At 43.2% G+C, this 14,340-nt stretch overlaps 1 protein-coding gene and 1 long non-coding RNA gene across 2 annotated transcripts in view; one reads left to right on the plus strand and one right to left on the minus strand.

Moving 5' to 3' along the window:
• The window catches only part of arhgef10la (Rho guanine nucleotide exchange factor (GEF) 10-like a), a 468,560-nt gene that overhangs the window by 235,986 nt on the left and 218,234 nt on the right, over window positions 1-14,340 (minus strand). The window contains 2 exon segments of the mRNA XM_034165874.1: window positions 9,847-9,974; window positions 12,663-12,778. Of these exon segments, the coding sequence (XP_034021765.1) occupies window positions 9,847-9,974; window positions 12,663-12,778 (244 nt within the window).
• Window positions 1-14,340, plus strand: part of LOC117506371 — a 249,825-nt gene that overhangs the window by 200,837 nt on the left and 34,648 nt on the right. The window lies entirely within an intron of this gene.

Genomic DNA, 14,340 nt, shown 5'->3' on the forward strand with positions numbered 1-14,340 from the left:
CCTGTGCCGCCGCGCCGCGTCGGCTGCGTCCCGACGCGCAGACCCGTCCGCACGTCTTTCATTAAAAAAATCTCCTTTAACAGTGGAATATCCGGATAAAATGCTGAAACCAACTTCTTCTGAAACTTCTCTGTTCTCTCACGACGTCCTGGATCAATAAAGCCTGAAATGTGGAGGTTTTAAGCTTGAAACAGGCTGATGACGCTGCCTGAGAGCGCAGCGCGACGTCTCGCACCGTGAAAAGTCCTTAAAGCGACAGAATCACCTCAAAATCTCTCATCAGCTGTTAAAATTTTCACTGAAAACCAGCTTAGTTTTTCGAACCATGTCCACTTCGATGTGTCTCACAGGTTTAGAAAAAATTTTGATCAAACAACGCGCCAGTCTCTCAGCAACTTCTCAGACAAAGGAATTCCGACGAGGGGCTGGACGACTCCTCCCACAAGGAGTGCTCACAGGCGAATGACGTCACCGACAGGCATGGAAAAACTCACGCATGCGCACGAGGGTTCAAGCATGTCTGACGTAAAAACATATGAATGAAATCCATATACTTTTTGAAAAAAATAAAAAGGACCTATACTTTACGGACAGACCTCGTATAATACATTTCATGAAAGAGAGGAAACTGGTGCCTGTGGCAGAGTTAAAGTAATGCACACAGTGTACTGTTAAGCCTGAGTTTTGGCTGGCTTTAAGAAGACTCTCTATTCTGCAGAGCTAAAGGAAAGGCAGTAACCTTGAAAATATTGTCCAAAAAAAAAAAAAAAAGCCACAAAAATACTGACTGAGCTGCTTTTAGTTTTAGTTTACATGTCTGGAATTTTGATACAAAACATGTGGCCTTTTTAAGCAGATCTCAAAAATAATAGAATGGGAGTCACTGGAGTGCATCTAAGTAAAGTAGTTCTTGGGACTCAGTAATAGGGAAAACACACTGGGGAAGCTCCCAGAAGAACTGTACATCCCAAAGGGCCTTTTTTTTGTTGCCGTCTGCGCTGCCATCTGGAACATGGTAGGAATGCAGACTTATGTCACTAATGATTCCCATTATGCTGGGAGAGTCAATACTTTAAAATACCCAAAAAACCCACTTGGCGCTCTCAGGATTATGATAACTCCCAGGTCCTTGTGGTGTTCTTCTCCTATACAGGCCCTAATGCCCGTCTGTGCTGGTGCATATCTCTGGATATAGATCAAAGCTACCTACAAATGTTCTTGGACAAAACACTTCATCTGCATTGTCCCAGTCCTACCACCCGTAAATGTGTACAACTCTTAGCAGGTAAAGTAACTTGAAATGGAGTGGCATCTCGTGGACTCTCATCCAATTCATGCTATGGTATCTAGGGGAAAAACAGCAATGACCCTCAGGGACTATACGGGACTTGTACCTTACTCCTCACCTACAGGATGGAACGTTCTCAGAAACCTTTCCGCTGTCGAAACACTTAGATAAAGCTACAAGGACCCTCTGGTGCCTCTCTGGACATGACCAGTCAGGTCTACACCGTAGAACAGCCTTGGGTCATATATGGCAGCCACCCATGCAGCCAAATGATTCATCTCCATCTCTCGAAATTAACCATCTATCTCAGGGATGGGCAACCTATTCCAGAAAGGGCCAAGAGGGTGCAGGTTTTCTTTGCAGCCACTGACTCCACTAGGTGATTTCACTGATTAACTGGTCAGTTCAGTGGCTGCAAAGAAAACCTGCACCCTCTTGGCCCTTTCTGGAACAAGTTGCCCACCCCTGATCTATCTGTTGCATTTAACCAGGTGAAGTGTGGGAATCCCATTGGCCTTCTCCAGCCACTGGGGTCCTCAACACTCAAACACCTGTGTGCTGGATCAAGCACAGACAAATGCTCCCTCCTTAAGGACCCACAAATCTGACACAAACCCATTCCAGTAGTGGGCAACGATCCTTCAAAGAGACCTGGGAACAAAGACATCCAGTCATTGCCTTAGGTCACAGGTTAACACCCAAGTCTCACAATCACACAAGAAGACAAGAAGCCCCCAGGACTGTAAAGACTTGGACATTCGTTTCACTACAAAGACATGAATTAGTACAAGTTTGACATGACATGAAATCAAAACTGAGCCCAAAATCAGTCATATGATGAAAGTGACATCTGTCCTATCACCCTAAAATGGCCCCACAAACAAAAGTTGCTTCAGGATTACAAAACTGCAAGTTCATGAGTGGTATGATGGTGGCAAAGGGGGATAGAGTGACTAAAACACTGAGTTTAACTGTGAAATTTAAACTCTGTATGCATGGCCTGGCAGTGCAGCTCATGTAACTGTGCCTGTTGTTGCTCCAGCATACCCAGTAAAAGAGGATGTTAATGAACTGCTGTCAAACGTAGCCTGGCGCCTTTGAGGCGACAGTCAGGATTCTCTCCACGTACTCGGCTCTGTTTGCAGTGTGGAGGCTCTGATGTGCTGCCTGACTGCAGAGAGGCGCTTGCGGCTAGACAGGAGGAGACCAACTCAGTACAGGGGGTCCCTGCTGCGGTTCCACTATCTCTCACCAGCAGAGCAAAAGTGTCCCCGGCACCCCAACCCCAAGCACTTTCTTTCCGTTTTGTTTGAGATGGATGCGTGCTCCTGCGAGGGTGCATTACTAGCTGCAAAGTGGACATCCAGACTCTGGAAACAATACCGTGTCCTGCAGCTTGCTGCAGAGATTAGTAACTCAATTGAAAAAGCTTACCAAGAGAGTATCAACATGTGTGCGTACTATATGTGTACTTTCCCGTTTGTTAGCAAGAGGGAGCCAATCTGCTCAATCCTCTCCCCTGCAAGCTGCTACTGCTGCACCCTGGGTAGTGTCAGAATTATCTGGGCACCCGCTGATCCACCTGTCACCCCCAGCCCTGAGGCTCACTACTGGTCCAGGTCTCCCCCTCCTACACGCTCAGGTCCAGTCTCAATTAGATTGCTATTACAGTCTCAGAATTGTCTCCGTTTCCCGACAGGAGATTTCTCTCGTTGAACCAATGTTGTTATCCTTCACCTCTCCACACAAACTCTGCAGCCAATCAAAGCATGAGTCAAACCCAGGTATTGTTCTCTACTATTTCAGTTTTAAACACACACCTTCGGTGTGGGCATATCGCACGTGGGGTCAGGAAGCCTCATCAGTGCACATTATTATTGAATCTCAGCAAATAGGGCAGCCCTCAATGGAGACTGCACAGACTCTCTGGTAAGCACGACATCTGGTTCCGCCAACCATCTGAGTAAGCAGATTGGCCCTGCAGGTCTAGTGTGACAGCCGATGGAGAAGCTGGGAGATGTGGGAGAACTGATATGCACAGCTCTGCAGCTCAAGCTGTCACTTTAGCTTGGCTTCGCCGCCGTTAGATTGTCCCTGGCTCCGAGGCATTAGGCCCACTCCTCTTGACTGCTGCTGCTGCCCTGCCAGCACAAAGCCAAATTTTCATGGGGAAGGCTGATCATTCACCTTCTCTCCTTCTTCTCATTTAGGCTCTCTCTGCAGGGCTCTGACTTTGCCGTCACAATCTTCAGCCTCCCCTGCCTCTTTCTGATCATATCCCCACCAGAAGGCACAAAATCAGATCCATTATAATCTTCCATTATTTACTATTCCCAATTCAGATGCAGACCTCTGAGTCTCTCTTTGCTGTCTTTGTTCTTCTCTAAGCAGACATTCAGCCTGTCAGTACTCACTCCACCCACAAGGATCCACTTCGCTGTACTGCACTGAGACTCCTGCTTTAACTACTTACATGTGGTGTAACAACCTGCTGTGGCTACAGAATAAATATAAAAAATAAGTAAATTAAGGGCCGGATTTACAGGTTTGCAAGTGTTAAAATGTGTACAAACACCACAGAACTAGCAAAAAAAAAAAAAAGTACATGCTAATGTACACACTGAAGACTTCATCTTGTAATGTGTAAAATAGCATGCATTGTCCATTTAACAGGTTTCCCTCTGTGAGTATACAATCTGAGGTGCATCCACCCGAGTGTGTGTTCTGCTCCTGCTATTTTATTGAGACGAACTGTTTCATGGCCGTACGGCTTTTCAAAACAACCCGAAACAAAACTTGAATGAGACACCTTCCAGCAGCGCAGCATGTGCTTAATCGTCCAGCCAAGTGAAAGACAACTTAACCGGTTCTCAAGTGGACAGATGCTGGGCAGAAGTCCAGGTGCGAGCGAGACCAGTGTAGGAGGTTCATAAACTTACCCTCTGATGCTCCAGTGAGTCAGGATGCTATTTTCATTTCTCCAAGCAAAGACGTCTCAAGCTGATTTGCAACACACTGCCAGACATCATGTTGCAGAAGTTTAGTTTCATAGCAACCAAAAACATTTGTTTTGTGACACTACGGCAAGAACGAGTAAGTGTACGCAGTGTAATCAGTGTAGAATGATACTGCTGCATGGAAAGCCTAAACATCAGTCTCTAATTACTATCATTATTTGTGTCCCATATATCCTCCAAATTATTTTTCATATCGGAATGTGAAAGGCCAGAGGAGTGCACATCCTGCAATCACCGCATTTGTTCATCCATCAACCAAGATTCTACAATTCTACAAAACTGGGTCAGTTCTGAATTCTAAAGTCTAGAATTAGCACAAAGACTAAGCATGCGGTGCCTTGGACAACAATGTTGACAACCATGTGGTTGGTATTTGACACATACCAGCCACCTGGCTGAAATATCAGAATTCAGTTTTTTTTTTTTTTTTTTTTTTTTTAATTAATGAGGAACATATGGTTTTTCTTTTGTCAATTGCTCAGGCTAGATGTGAATGGCAATGCCTATCATAAAAATAAATAAATAAGCAAGACAGGGTGACTTTTTCCTGAAGCCAAAAGTTCAGGTTGAATTTGTTTGAACAAAATATGCAGAAAACTAGTTAGTTTAAAAATGAAATGAAAATGTTCCAGTGCTCCTTCAGCTGGAGCACTGTAGTTTTAAAATAATACTTAGAGAAAAAAAAAAAAAGACTAAAAAGCTGACAAGGATCAGGAGTAGAGCTTAAAATTTAGTTGAGAATAAAACCTGGACTCACATTGCTGATTTTTGGCCCTAATCAACATCCTGATAACAAAAGCAAAGAAATCAGACCCGGTTTATTCAAATAACAGACAAAATTCATGTTTCCAACTATTATCACTGAGTAGAACCGAGTATGAACATCAGACAAGTCCAATGACACGAGTGCTTGTGTGTTACTCCATACAGTCTATGCAGGACTCCCGCGGTTATTACCAGATTTTTCCACAAAGCTAAAATGTACGAGGGCTGTCAATAAAGTTACGGTCCTTTTTATTTTTTTCAAAAACTATATGAATTTCATTCATATGTTTTTACGTCAGACATGCTTGAACCCTCGTGCGCAGGCGTGAGTTTTTCCACGCCTGTCGGTGACGTCATTCGCCTGTGAGCACTCCTTGTGGGAGGAGTCGTCCAGCCCCTCGTCGGAATTCCTTTGTCTGAGAAGTTGCTGAGAGACTGGCGCTTTGTTTGATCAAAATTTTTTCTAAACCTGTGAGACACATCGAAGTGGACACGGTTCGAAAAATTAAGCTGGTTTTCAGTGAAAATTTTAACGGCTGATGAGAGATTTTGAGGTGATTCTGTCGCTTTAAGGACTTTTCACGGTGCGAGACGTTGCTCAGCGCTCTCAGCCGCCGTCGTCAGCCTGTTCAAGCTGAAAACCTCCACATTTCAGGCTCTATTGATCCAGGACGTCGTGAGAGAACAGAGAACTTTCAGAAGAAGTCGGTTTCAGCATTTTATCCGGATATTCCACTGTTAAAGGAGATTTTTTTAATGAAAGACGTGCGGACGGGTCCGCGCGTCGGCTCGCAGCCGCCGTGACGCTCCGCCACAGGAAAAACACCTCTGCTGGAAGCCTTAAGGACAAGTTGGAACATGTCCTGCTGTTAAACAATTTCTCATATACTCACTCCACTGAAAGCCATCAAAAGCCACCTGGATTTTACAAATGGTTATCAACACGGAGGTGTTTTTCCTGTGCCGCCGCACCGCGCCGGCTGCGTCCCGACGCGCGGACCCGTCCGCACGTCTTTCATTAAAAAAATCTCCTTTAACAGTGGAATATCCGGATAAAATGCTGAAACCGACTTCTTCTGAAACTTCTCTGTTCTCTCACGACGTCCTGGATCAATAGAGCCTGAAATGTGGAGGTTTTCAGCTTGAACAGGCTGACGACGGCGGCTGAGCGCGCTGAGCGACGTCTCGCACCGTGGGAAGTCCTTAAAGCGACAGAATCACCTCAAAATCTCTCATCAGCCGTTAAAATTTTCACTGAAAACCAGCTTAATTTTTCGAACCATGTCCACTTCGATGTGTCTCACAGGTTTAGAAAAAATTTTGATCAAACAATGCGCCAGTCTCTCAGCAACTTCTCAGACAAAGGAATTCCGACGAGGGGCTGGACGACTCCTCCCACGAGGAGTGCTCACAGGCGAATGACGTCACCGACAGGCGTGGAAAAACTCACGCATGCGCACGAGGGTTCAAGCATGTCTGACGTAAAAACATATGAATGAAATCCATATAGTTTTTGAAAAAAATAAAAAGGACCGTTACTTTATTGACAGCCCTCGTATCTGTTAACATTTTGAAACCCTTCTGTTGATGAGCATGGCATGTTTTTCATGGGAATTATGTCACAGGGAGGATCAAGAGGCTTCCACTCACAGAACGGTCAGTTCTTATCACCGCATGCTGTACCCGCTTGTCCTCAGTCACCTGCTTTTACCACATTATATCATACAGTTGCATAATATCTATGCTTCTGCCAGAGCAATCACACTGTTAATCACTCACAGGGTTGTACAATCACAAAGTTATGCAATCACGGGGGAGCACCCGCACACAACCGCCCCAAACTGCTGAGCTTGATGAATCCTGCCAAATCTGACCAAAAACCTTGTCCTCTGTCCTGCACTCAGTTACATCACAATTTACATCAGATTATTCATGTTTTTAAAATCAGAACGTGCCCTGACACCACTAATGTTTTCAGGCCTGATTGGGTATACAATATTTTTTCCCACTCATCAAAAATGTATCCAACCAGGTGTCAAATACTGTCAATGTGAGCCCAGTTTAAATCTCAAAACAACACTATGAAAGCCTTTGGACATCATGATATGTGCTCGAGAAAAAGCAGAGAGATCTAACACTTTAAATCGATCCACCATCATTACAAAAGCGCTGGTGTTGTCTTGCTGCCGTCTGTGATAACAACAAAAAAAAAACACAGTAAATTTTGCTGAGTAAAATTTACTCTGCTGGGATAACATTTGGTCCCAGTCTAAACAGAGTAAAATACACTATTATAGAGTGAAATCAGCTCTACTGTCTTGTCAAATCAAGGGTTTCTAACGGCAATAAAAGTTCATTTTACACTGTGATAAAGCTGACTTAGCACTGTGACAGAGTATATTTAACTCTATTTGGAACCAAATGTTATCCCATATTTTACTCTGCAAAATTTACTTTCTAGATACAGCTTCTGTTTTTACAATCACTGTTTTCCATAATGCCGTGAATGACAGTCTGCTCGCAGTCCCACACTGACATCAGATCTGCACTGTAATTGGCTCTCCCACAAAACCCCACCCCAAAACTCCAAGTGGTTTCAGTGTGATATGAACATCTGAGCACTGAGGCCACAAAGGCCAATAATATGATGGGGCTTCTTTATGAAGCTGTGGTTGCTTATTTGTCTCATGGGTGGGACCTGGCAACACTGCTAGAGATGCAATGAATGTGTTCTAAGACAGAGAGAGAGAGAGAAAGAGAGAGAGACACAGACAGACAGACACTCCATTATTCATGACTGTTTAACAGCGCTCACATTCTAAAACACAAATAACAGGCACAAGTCCACACTGGAGATACAGTACCTTTCCTTTCTCTCTCTCTCTGGGTTCCCATAACACATTCACGTAAAACTTTAGTGATATTTTCATCATTTTGACCAAGCAAAATAGCAAAATGACACACCGTGCTCGTTAACCGAAGGAAGGTGACTGCTGGGTTCTGTGTTCTAGCAATAATTCATTTTTCTCATCTCGTTACTTTTTATTCTAATATTGGCATAACGTCATGTCATGTTACATTTACAGTAGTGTTCAGAATAATAGTAGTGCTATGTGACTAAAAAGATTAATCCAGGTTTTGAGTATATTTCTTATTGTTACATGGGAAACAAGGTACCAGTAGATTCAGTAGATTCTCACAAATCCAACAAGACCAAGCATTCATGATATGCACACTCTTAAAGCTATGAAATTGGGCTATTAGTAAAAAAAAGTAGAAAAGGGGGTGTTCACAATAATAGTAGCATCAGCTGTTGACGCTAAAAACTCAAAACTGCTGTTTTAGCAATCCCGTGAATCACTAAACTAGTATTTAGTTGTATAACCACAGTTTTTCATGATTTCTTCACATCTGTGAGGCATTAATTTTGTTGGTTTGGAACCAAGATTTTGCTCATTTACTAGTGTTCTTGGGGTCACTGTCTTGTTGAAACATCCATTTCAAGGGCATGTCCTCTTCAGCATAAGGCAACATGACCTCTTCAAGTATTTTGACATATCCAAACTGATCCATGATACCTGGTATGCGATATATAGGCCCAACACCATAGTAGGAGAAACATGCCCATATCATGATGCTTGCACCACCATGCTTCACTGTCTTCACTGTGAACTGTGGCTTGAATTCAGAGTTTAGGGGTCGTCTCACAAACTGTCTGCGACCCTTGGACCCAAAAAGAACAGTTTTACTCTCATAAGTCCACAAAATATTCCTCCATTTCTCTTTAGGCCAGTTGGTGTGTTCTTAGGCAAATTGTAACCTCTTCTGCACGTCTTTTCTTTAACAGAGGGACTTTGCGTGGGATTCTTGCAAATAAATTAGCTTCACACAAGAGTCTTCTAACCATCACAGCACTTACAGGTAACTCCAGACTGTCTTTGATCATCCTGGAGCTGATCAATGGGTGAGCCTTTGCCATTCTGGTTATTCTTCTATCCATTTTGATGGTTGTTTTCCGTTTTCTTCCACACGTCTCTGTTTTTTTTGTCCATTTTAAAGCATTGGAGATCATTGTAGATGAACAGCCTATAAGTTTTTGCACCTGTGTATAAGTTTTCGCTTTCCAATCAACTTTTTAATCAAACTACACTGTTCTTCTGAACAATGTCTTGAACGTCCCATTTTCCTCAGGCTTTCAAAGACAAAAGCATGTTCAACAGGTGCTGGCTTCATCCTTAAATAGGGGACACCTGATTCACACCTGTTTGTTCCACAAAATTGACAAACTCACTGACTGAATGCCACACTACTATTATTGTGAACACCCCCTTTTCTACTTTTTTTTTTACTAATAGCCCAATTTCATAGCCTTAAGAGTGTGCATATCATGAATGCTTGGTCTTGTTGGATTTGTGAGAATCTACTGAATCTACTGGTACGTTGTTTCCCATGTAACAATAAGAAATATACTCAAAATCTGGATTAATCTTTTTAGTCACATTGCACTACTATTATTCTGAACACTACGGTAAGAAGCTCTCCGTCTCTTACTTCATCCACCGTATCGTGGTCATACCATGTTGTGTATTTTACACCTCCTCTCTCAACATACGTGAGGTTTTGAAGTTACTTGTCACTTGAAATGAGCCTGTTTGTCAATTTCTTAGCTCAGGTCTGGTGGCCACTAAGGTCACTGCTACTTGTGATTAATGAACTCAGTAGCACAAGACATCCAAGGTGCTATTGCGCTACAACTGAATTTGAGACAGAACTCACTTGTCTGGTCTGCCAGGAACCTGCAGGCGTAAGCGGCACTTGTTAGCGCTCTGGATCTGTTCTTCTTTGATGCGAATAAGCCTCTGTAGAGCCAGGCACCAATCCAGAGCCACAGTCGTGTTCAGGTTCTTTGATTTAAAAAAAACAAAAAAAAAAACACACACACACACACACACACACACACACACACACACACACACACACACACACACACACACACACACACACACATTGTTAAAACTGCAGTGCATCCAGCAGGTCACCTGGCAACAAGAGCATCACTCACAAACTGAGCCATGTGCAGCGTGTGCACCGCACAAACAGCGAAACAGCTTCACTTCCTGTCGAATAAAACTGTAGGACTGCTTGGTGTGTTATTTCAAGCCACGCCGTTGTGACATTTTTAAGCCGTCAAAATGTAACATTTCATGCACTTCAACTCAGGCATCCAGAATAACACCTGGTTCCTCAAGTCAAATAGAACCAAATCAATTTTCTGAAGTCAATGAGCTGTGCAGACGTACGAGGTCTGTGATGAAAAAGCGGTCCTTTTTATTTTTTTCAAAAAATAAATGGATTTGATACATATGTTTTTACGTCAGACATGCTTGAACCCTCGTGCGCATGCGTGAGTTTTTTCACGCGTGTCGGTGACGTCATTCGCCTGTGGGCAGGCCTTGAGTGAGGAGTGCTCCACCCCGCCCGTCGGAATCTCTTTGTCTGAATAGCCGCTGCGGACGGCGCGCGTTGCTTTATCAACATTTTTTCTGGACCCTATTCTGGACACTATTCGAGAAATTAAGCTGGTTTTCGGTGAAAGGTTTAACGGCTGATGAGAGATTATGGGGTGTTAAGGACTTCCCACAGAGCAGGACATCGTGCAGCGCTTCCAGGCGCCGTCGTTGGCCTGTTTCGACCTGAAAACATTCTAATTTATGGCTTAATTCACCCTGGACGTCGTGAGAGAACAGAGAAGATTCAGAAGAGGCTGGCATGAGGACTTTATGCGGACATTCCACTGTTTAAGGACATTTTTAATGAAAGGCGTGTGCGCAAATTCGCCGAGTCGTTTCCGTGACAACTCGGCAAATCTGTGTGCGCCGCGACAGGAAAAACACCTCCGTGTTGAAAACCATTTGTAAAATTCAGGCGGCTTTTGATGGCTTTCAACAAGTGAGTAACTGAGAAATTGTTTAACAGCTTGGGCATGTTCCAACTTGCCCGTTAAGGTTTCCAACGGAGGTGTTTTTCCTGTCGCGACCCCCCGCGGTCGGGTCCGGCCTGACATGCGACTCTGCCCGCACGTTCTTTCATTACAAAATGTCCGTTAACAATGGAATGTCCGAATAAACTCCTCATGCCGACTTCTTCTGAAAGTTCTCTGTTCTCTGACGACTTCCTGGGTCAGAGCCTGAAAATGTGGAAGTTTTCAACTTGAAACGGTGAGACGCTGCCGCCTTGAAGCGCAGATCGCCGTCAGGCGCCATGGGCCGTCCTTACGGCGACACTACCAGACCAAAATCTCTCATCAGCCGTTAAAATTTTTACCGAAAACCAGCTGAATTTATCGAATGGTGTCCACTCAGTTGTGCCTTACAGTTTTTGAAAAAATTTTTATCAAACAAAGCAGCAGTCTCTGAGCCATTCCTAAACAATGAAAAAACGACGAGAGGGTGGTCCACTCCTCACTCAAAGACTGCCCACAGGCGAAAGACGTAACCGACAGACGTGAAAAAACTCTTGCATGCCCACGAGGGTTCAAGCATGTCTGAAGTAATCACACGTGATTCAAATCCATATGATTTTTGAAAAAAATAATAAGGTCCGTTACTTTTATCACAGACCTCGTATTTCACATTTTTGTTTGGTGGACAGTAATATTATTACACGCCGGAAAATGAACATCCGTCATTTAGTATGAGGCCAACATCACTCCTCGCCAGGACATTGAGCTCATTAAGAACACGCCAAAGTGGCACCATTAGGCTGAGAGGCTTTTAGTGATTACTAGAGGATACCTCCCTGGTTCTCTTATACCATATTGCTCTTTTTTTAAAACGTGTAAGTGGCAGGCTGCTGAGAATTGTCCTGGTTTGAACACTGTAGGAGGGGTGTGCACCACTTTCTGAATTTTCTCACCAAGGGAATATCAAATATACTGTACATTTGGAAGGATGTTGATGAGAAAATACAGCAGACGAGAGAACTCAGGTTTTTGCAAGTCAATAAATTGAGAGGCATATGAGAGCATTCTTTGATCATATTTTAAACATCGGCGAGCCTCTTTTTTGCAATTTCTTTAAGAGAAATAGCAGACAGAGATTTTCCCAAATGGTTGCCTTTGTATTATCTGAGCCAGATCTCTTGAATCCAGTGTTTGACATTCTTTGGTGTGTTGCTGAGGCTTTGGTGCTACTGCAAGGTAAACTGGAGTTTAAAGAAAAACAGTCCATATTTCATGTGTTCAAACAATTCCTCAAAACAATCGACTGATAAATAATTACTCAACGCAGCTTCCGACGAGAGTCTGGTATGTTTTATGGGTCAGATGTAGGCCTGGTCTTTAAAGTAGCCTATTTGTGTTTGGGCTTTAAAAGAAAAGCCTCAGAGAATAAGGCTGGTTGGTGCAGTGATGTGACAAATGTAACAAACTGTGGCTTTTGTAGTTTGTGTGTAGAGCCAGCTGGACTGAGGAGACCTATTGATAAAACCTTTCCTTTTGGTGAACGCTGCTGCAATATAAAATTTGTATGGTGCTTATTTTCCCTGTGAGACGGACCAGCCTCAGTAAAAATGCAGCAAGACACAAAATGTACCTGGTATGTGCCCTGCAGTGTGCCCACGAGCAGAGTGACCTCCTCCACAACAGAAAGGTCATGCTGCAGTTCCTGCAGCTCCTGGTAGAGCCGTGGAGGCCCCAGCATTGTTTTCCCTAAGAGCAAGACAAACATAACACAAAGAATAATAAATAGTTGACATATCACCAAGGCAACAAAAAAAAAACCAATGCTTGTATTTATTAACACAGGTTTGTGCATGTGTGCGTGCATGTGTGTGTGGAAAGCCACGAATCATGCCACATTTTTTTTTTATTGTTCAATGGTTTTCCCCCAAAGATGGGCACAATTCAGTTCATTAGTGAAGCTGACTTTTTCGCATAGAATATATACATTGGACAAACCCTGCATGACATCACTATACAGTGACAAATCACATCAAAACTGCCTCAAGGCACATCACACAAGTAACATCTAACCTTACCAACCCCTAGTGCAAGCACACAGGCGATATTGGTAAGGAAAAACTCTGATGATATTGAGGAAGAAACCTCAAGCAGACCAGACTCAAAGGGGTGACACCCATTGCTTAGGCCACTCTAACATTTACCAGGTTTTTACAAAGTTTTACAAAGCTGAAGAAACTGGAATTCAAAACAACATTTAAAAACAAGGTGCAATTGTTTAGACGACCATGCAAGCATTGATACTGCAGGCAGGAGTCATCCAGCGCCCTGGAATGCAGGGCCAGTGTTCATTCCTCATACCGTCAGTGCTGCATCACAGACCTGTTCCATTACTAATAAAATGAATTTAGAAGGATAGGAAGCACAGTTCCATACTATGCCAGTGTGCTCGCCATATAAGAAGGAGAATAAATGCGTCTTAAGTCTGTACTTGAAAGTCCCTACAGAATCTGACTGTTTTATTGACGCAGGGAGATCATTCCACAGAACAGGGGCACGATAAGAGAAAGCTCTGTGACCCACAGACTTTTTATTCACCCTAGGGACACAAAGTAGTCCTGCACCATAAGAACACAAAGCCTGGGCCGGTACATAGGGTTTAATTAGATCAGCTAAGTAGGAAGGCGCCAGTCCATAAATAATTTTATAGGATAATAGCAGAACCTTAAATCTGATCTCACAGGGACAGGATGCCAGTGAAGAGACGCCAAAATTGTTGCAATGTGGTCAAACTTTCTGCTTTCTGTCAAAAGTCTGGCAGCAAACGTGGCATGAACACTGCACGAACATCATATGAACAAAGAATGAGGACAGGTAATGTTTGCATGCGAACATTCAATGAACATTATACAAATGTTCACAAACATATGAACAGATGTGAAGAAATCATGAAAAACTGTGGTTATACAACTAAATACTAGTTTAGTGATTCGCAGGATTGCTAAAAAAGCAGTTTGAACATAATAGTTTTGAGTTTGTAGCGTCAACAGCAGATGCTACTATTATTGTGAACACCCCCTTTTCTACTTTTTTTTTTTACCAACAGCCCAATTTCATAGCCTTAAGAGTGTGCATATCATGAATGCTTGATCTTGTTGGATTTGTGAGAATCTACTGAATCTACTGGTACCTTGTTTCCCATGTAACAATAAGAAATATACTCAAACCTGGATTAATCTTTTTAGTCACATAGCACTACTATTATTCTGAACACTACTGAATGACACACAAGCCTAGGCTAAGCGTTAACT

This window comes from Thalassophryne amazonica, chromosome 3 (genome assembly GCF_902500255.1).
Source record: "Thalassophryne amazonica chromosome 3, fThaAma1.1, whole genome shotgun sequence".
Taxonomy (NCBI): domain Eukaryota; kingdom Metazoa; phylum Chordata; class Actinopteri; order Batrachoidiformes; family Batrachoididae; genus Thalassophryne; species Thalassophryne amazonica.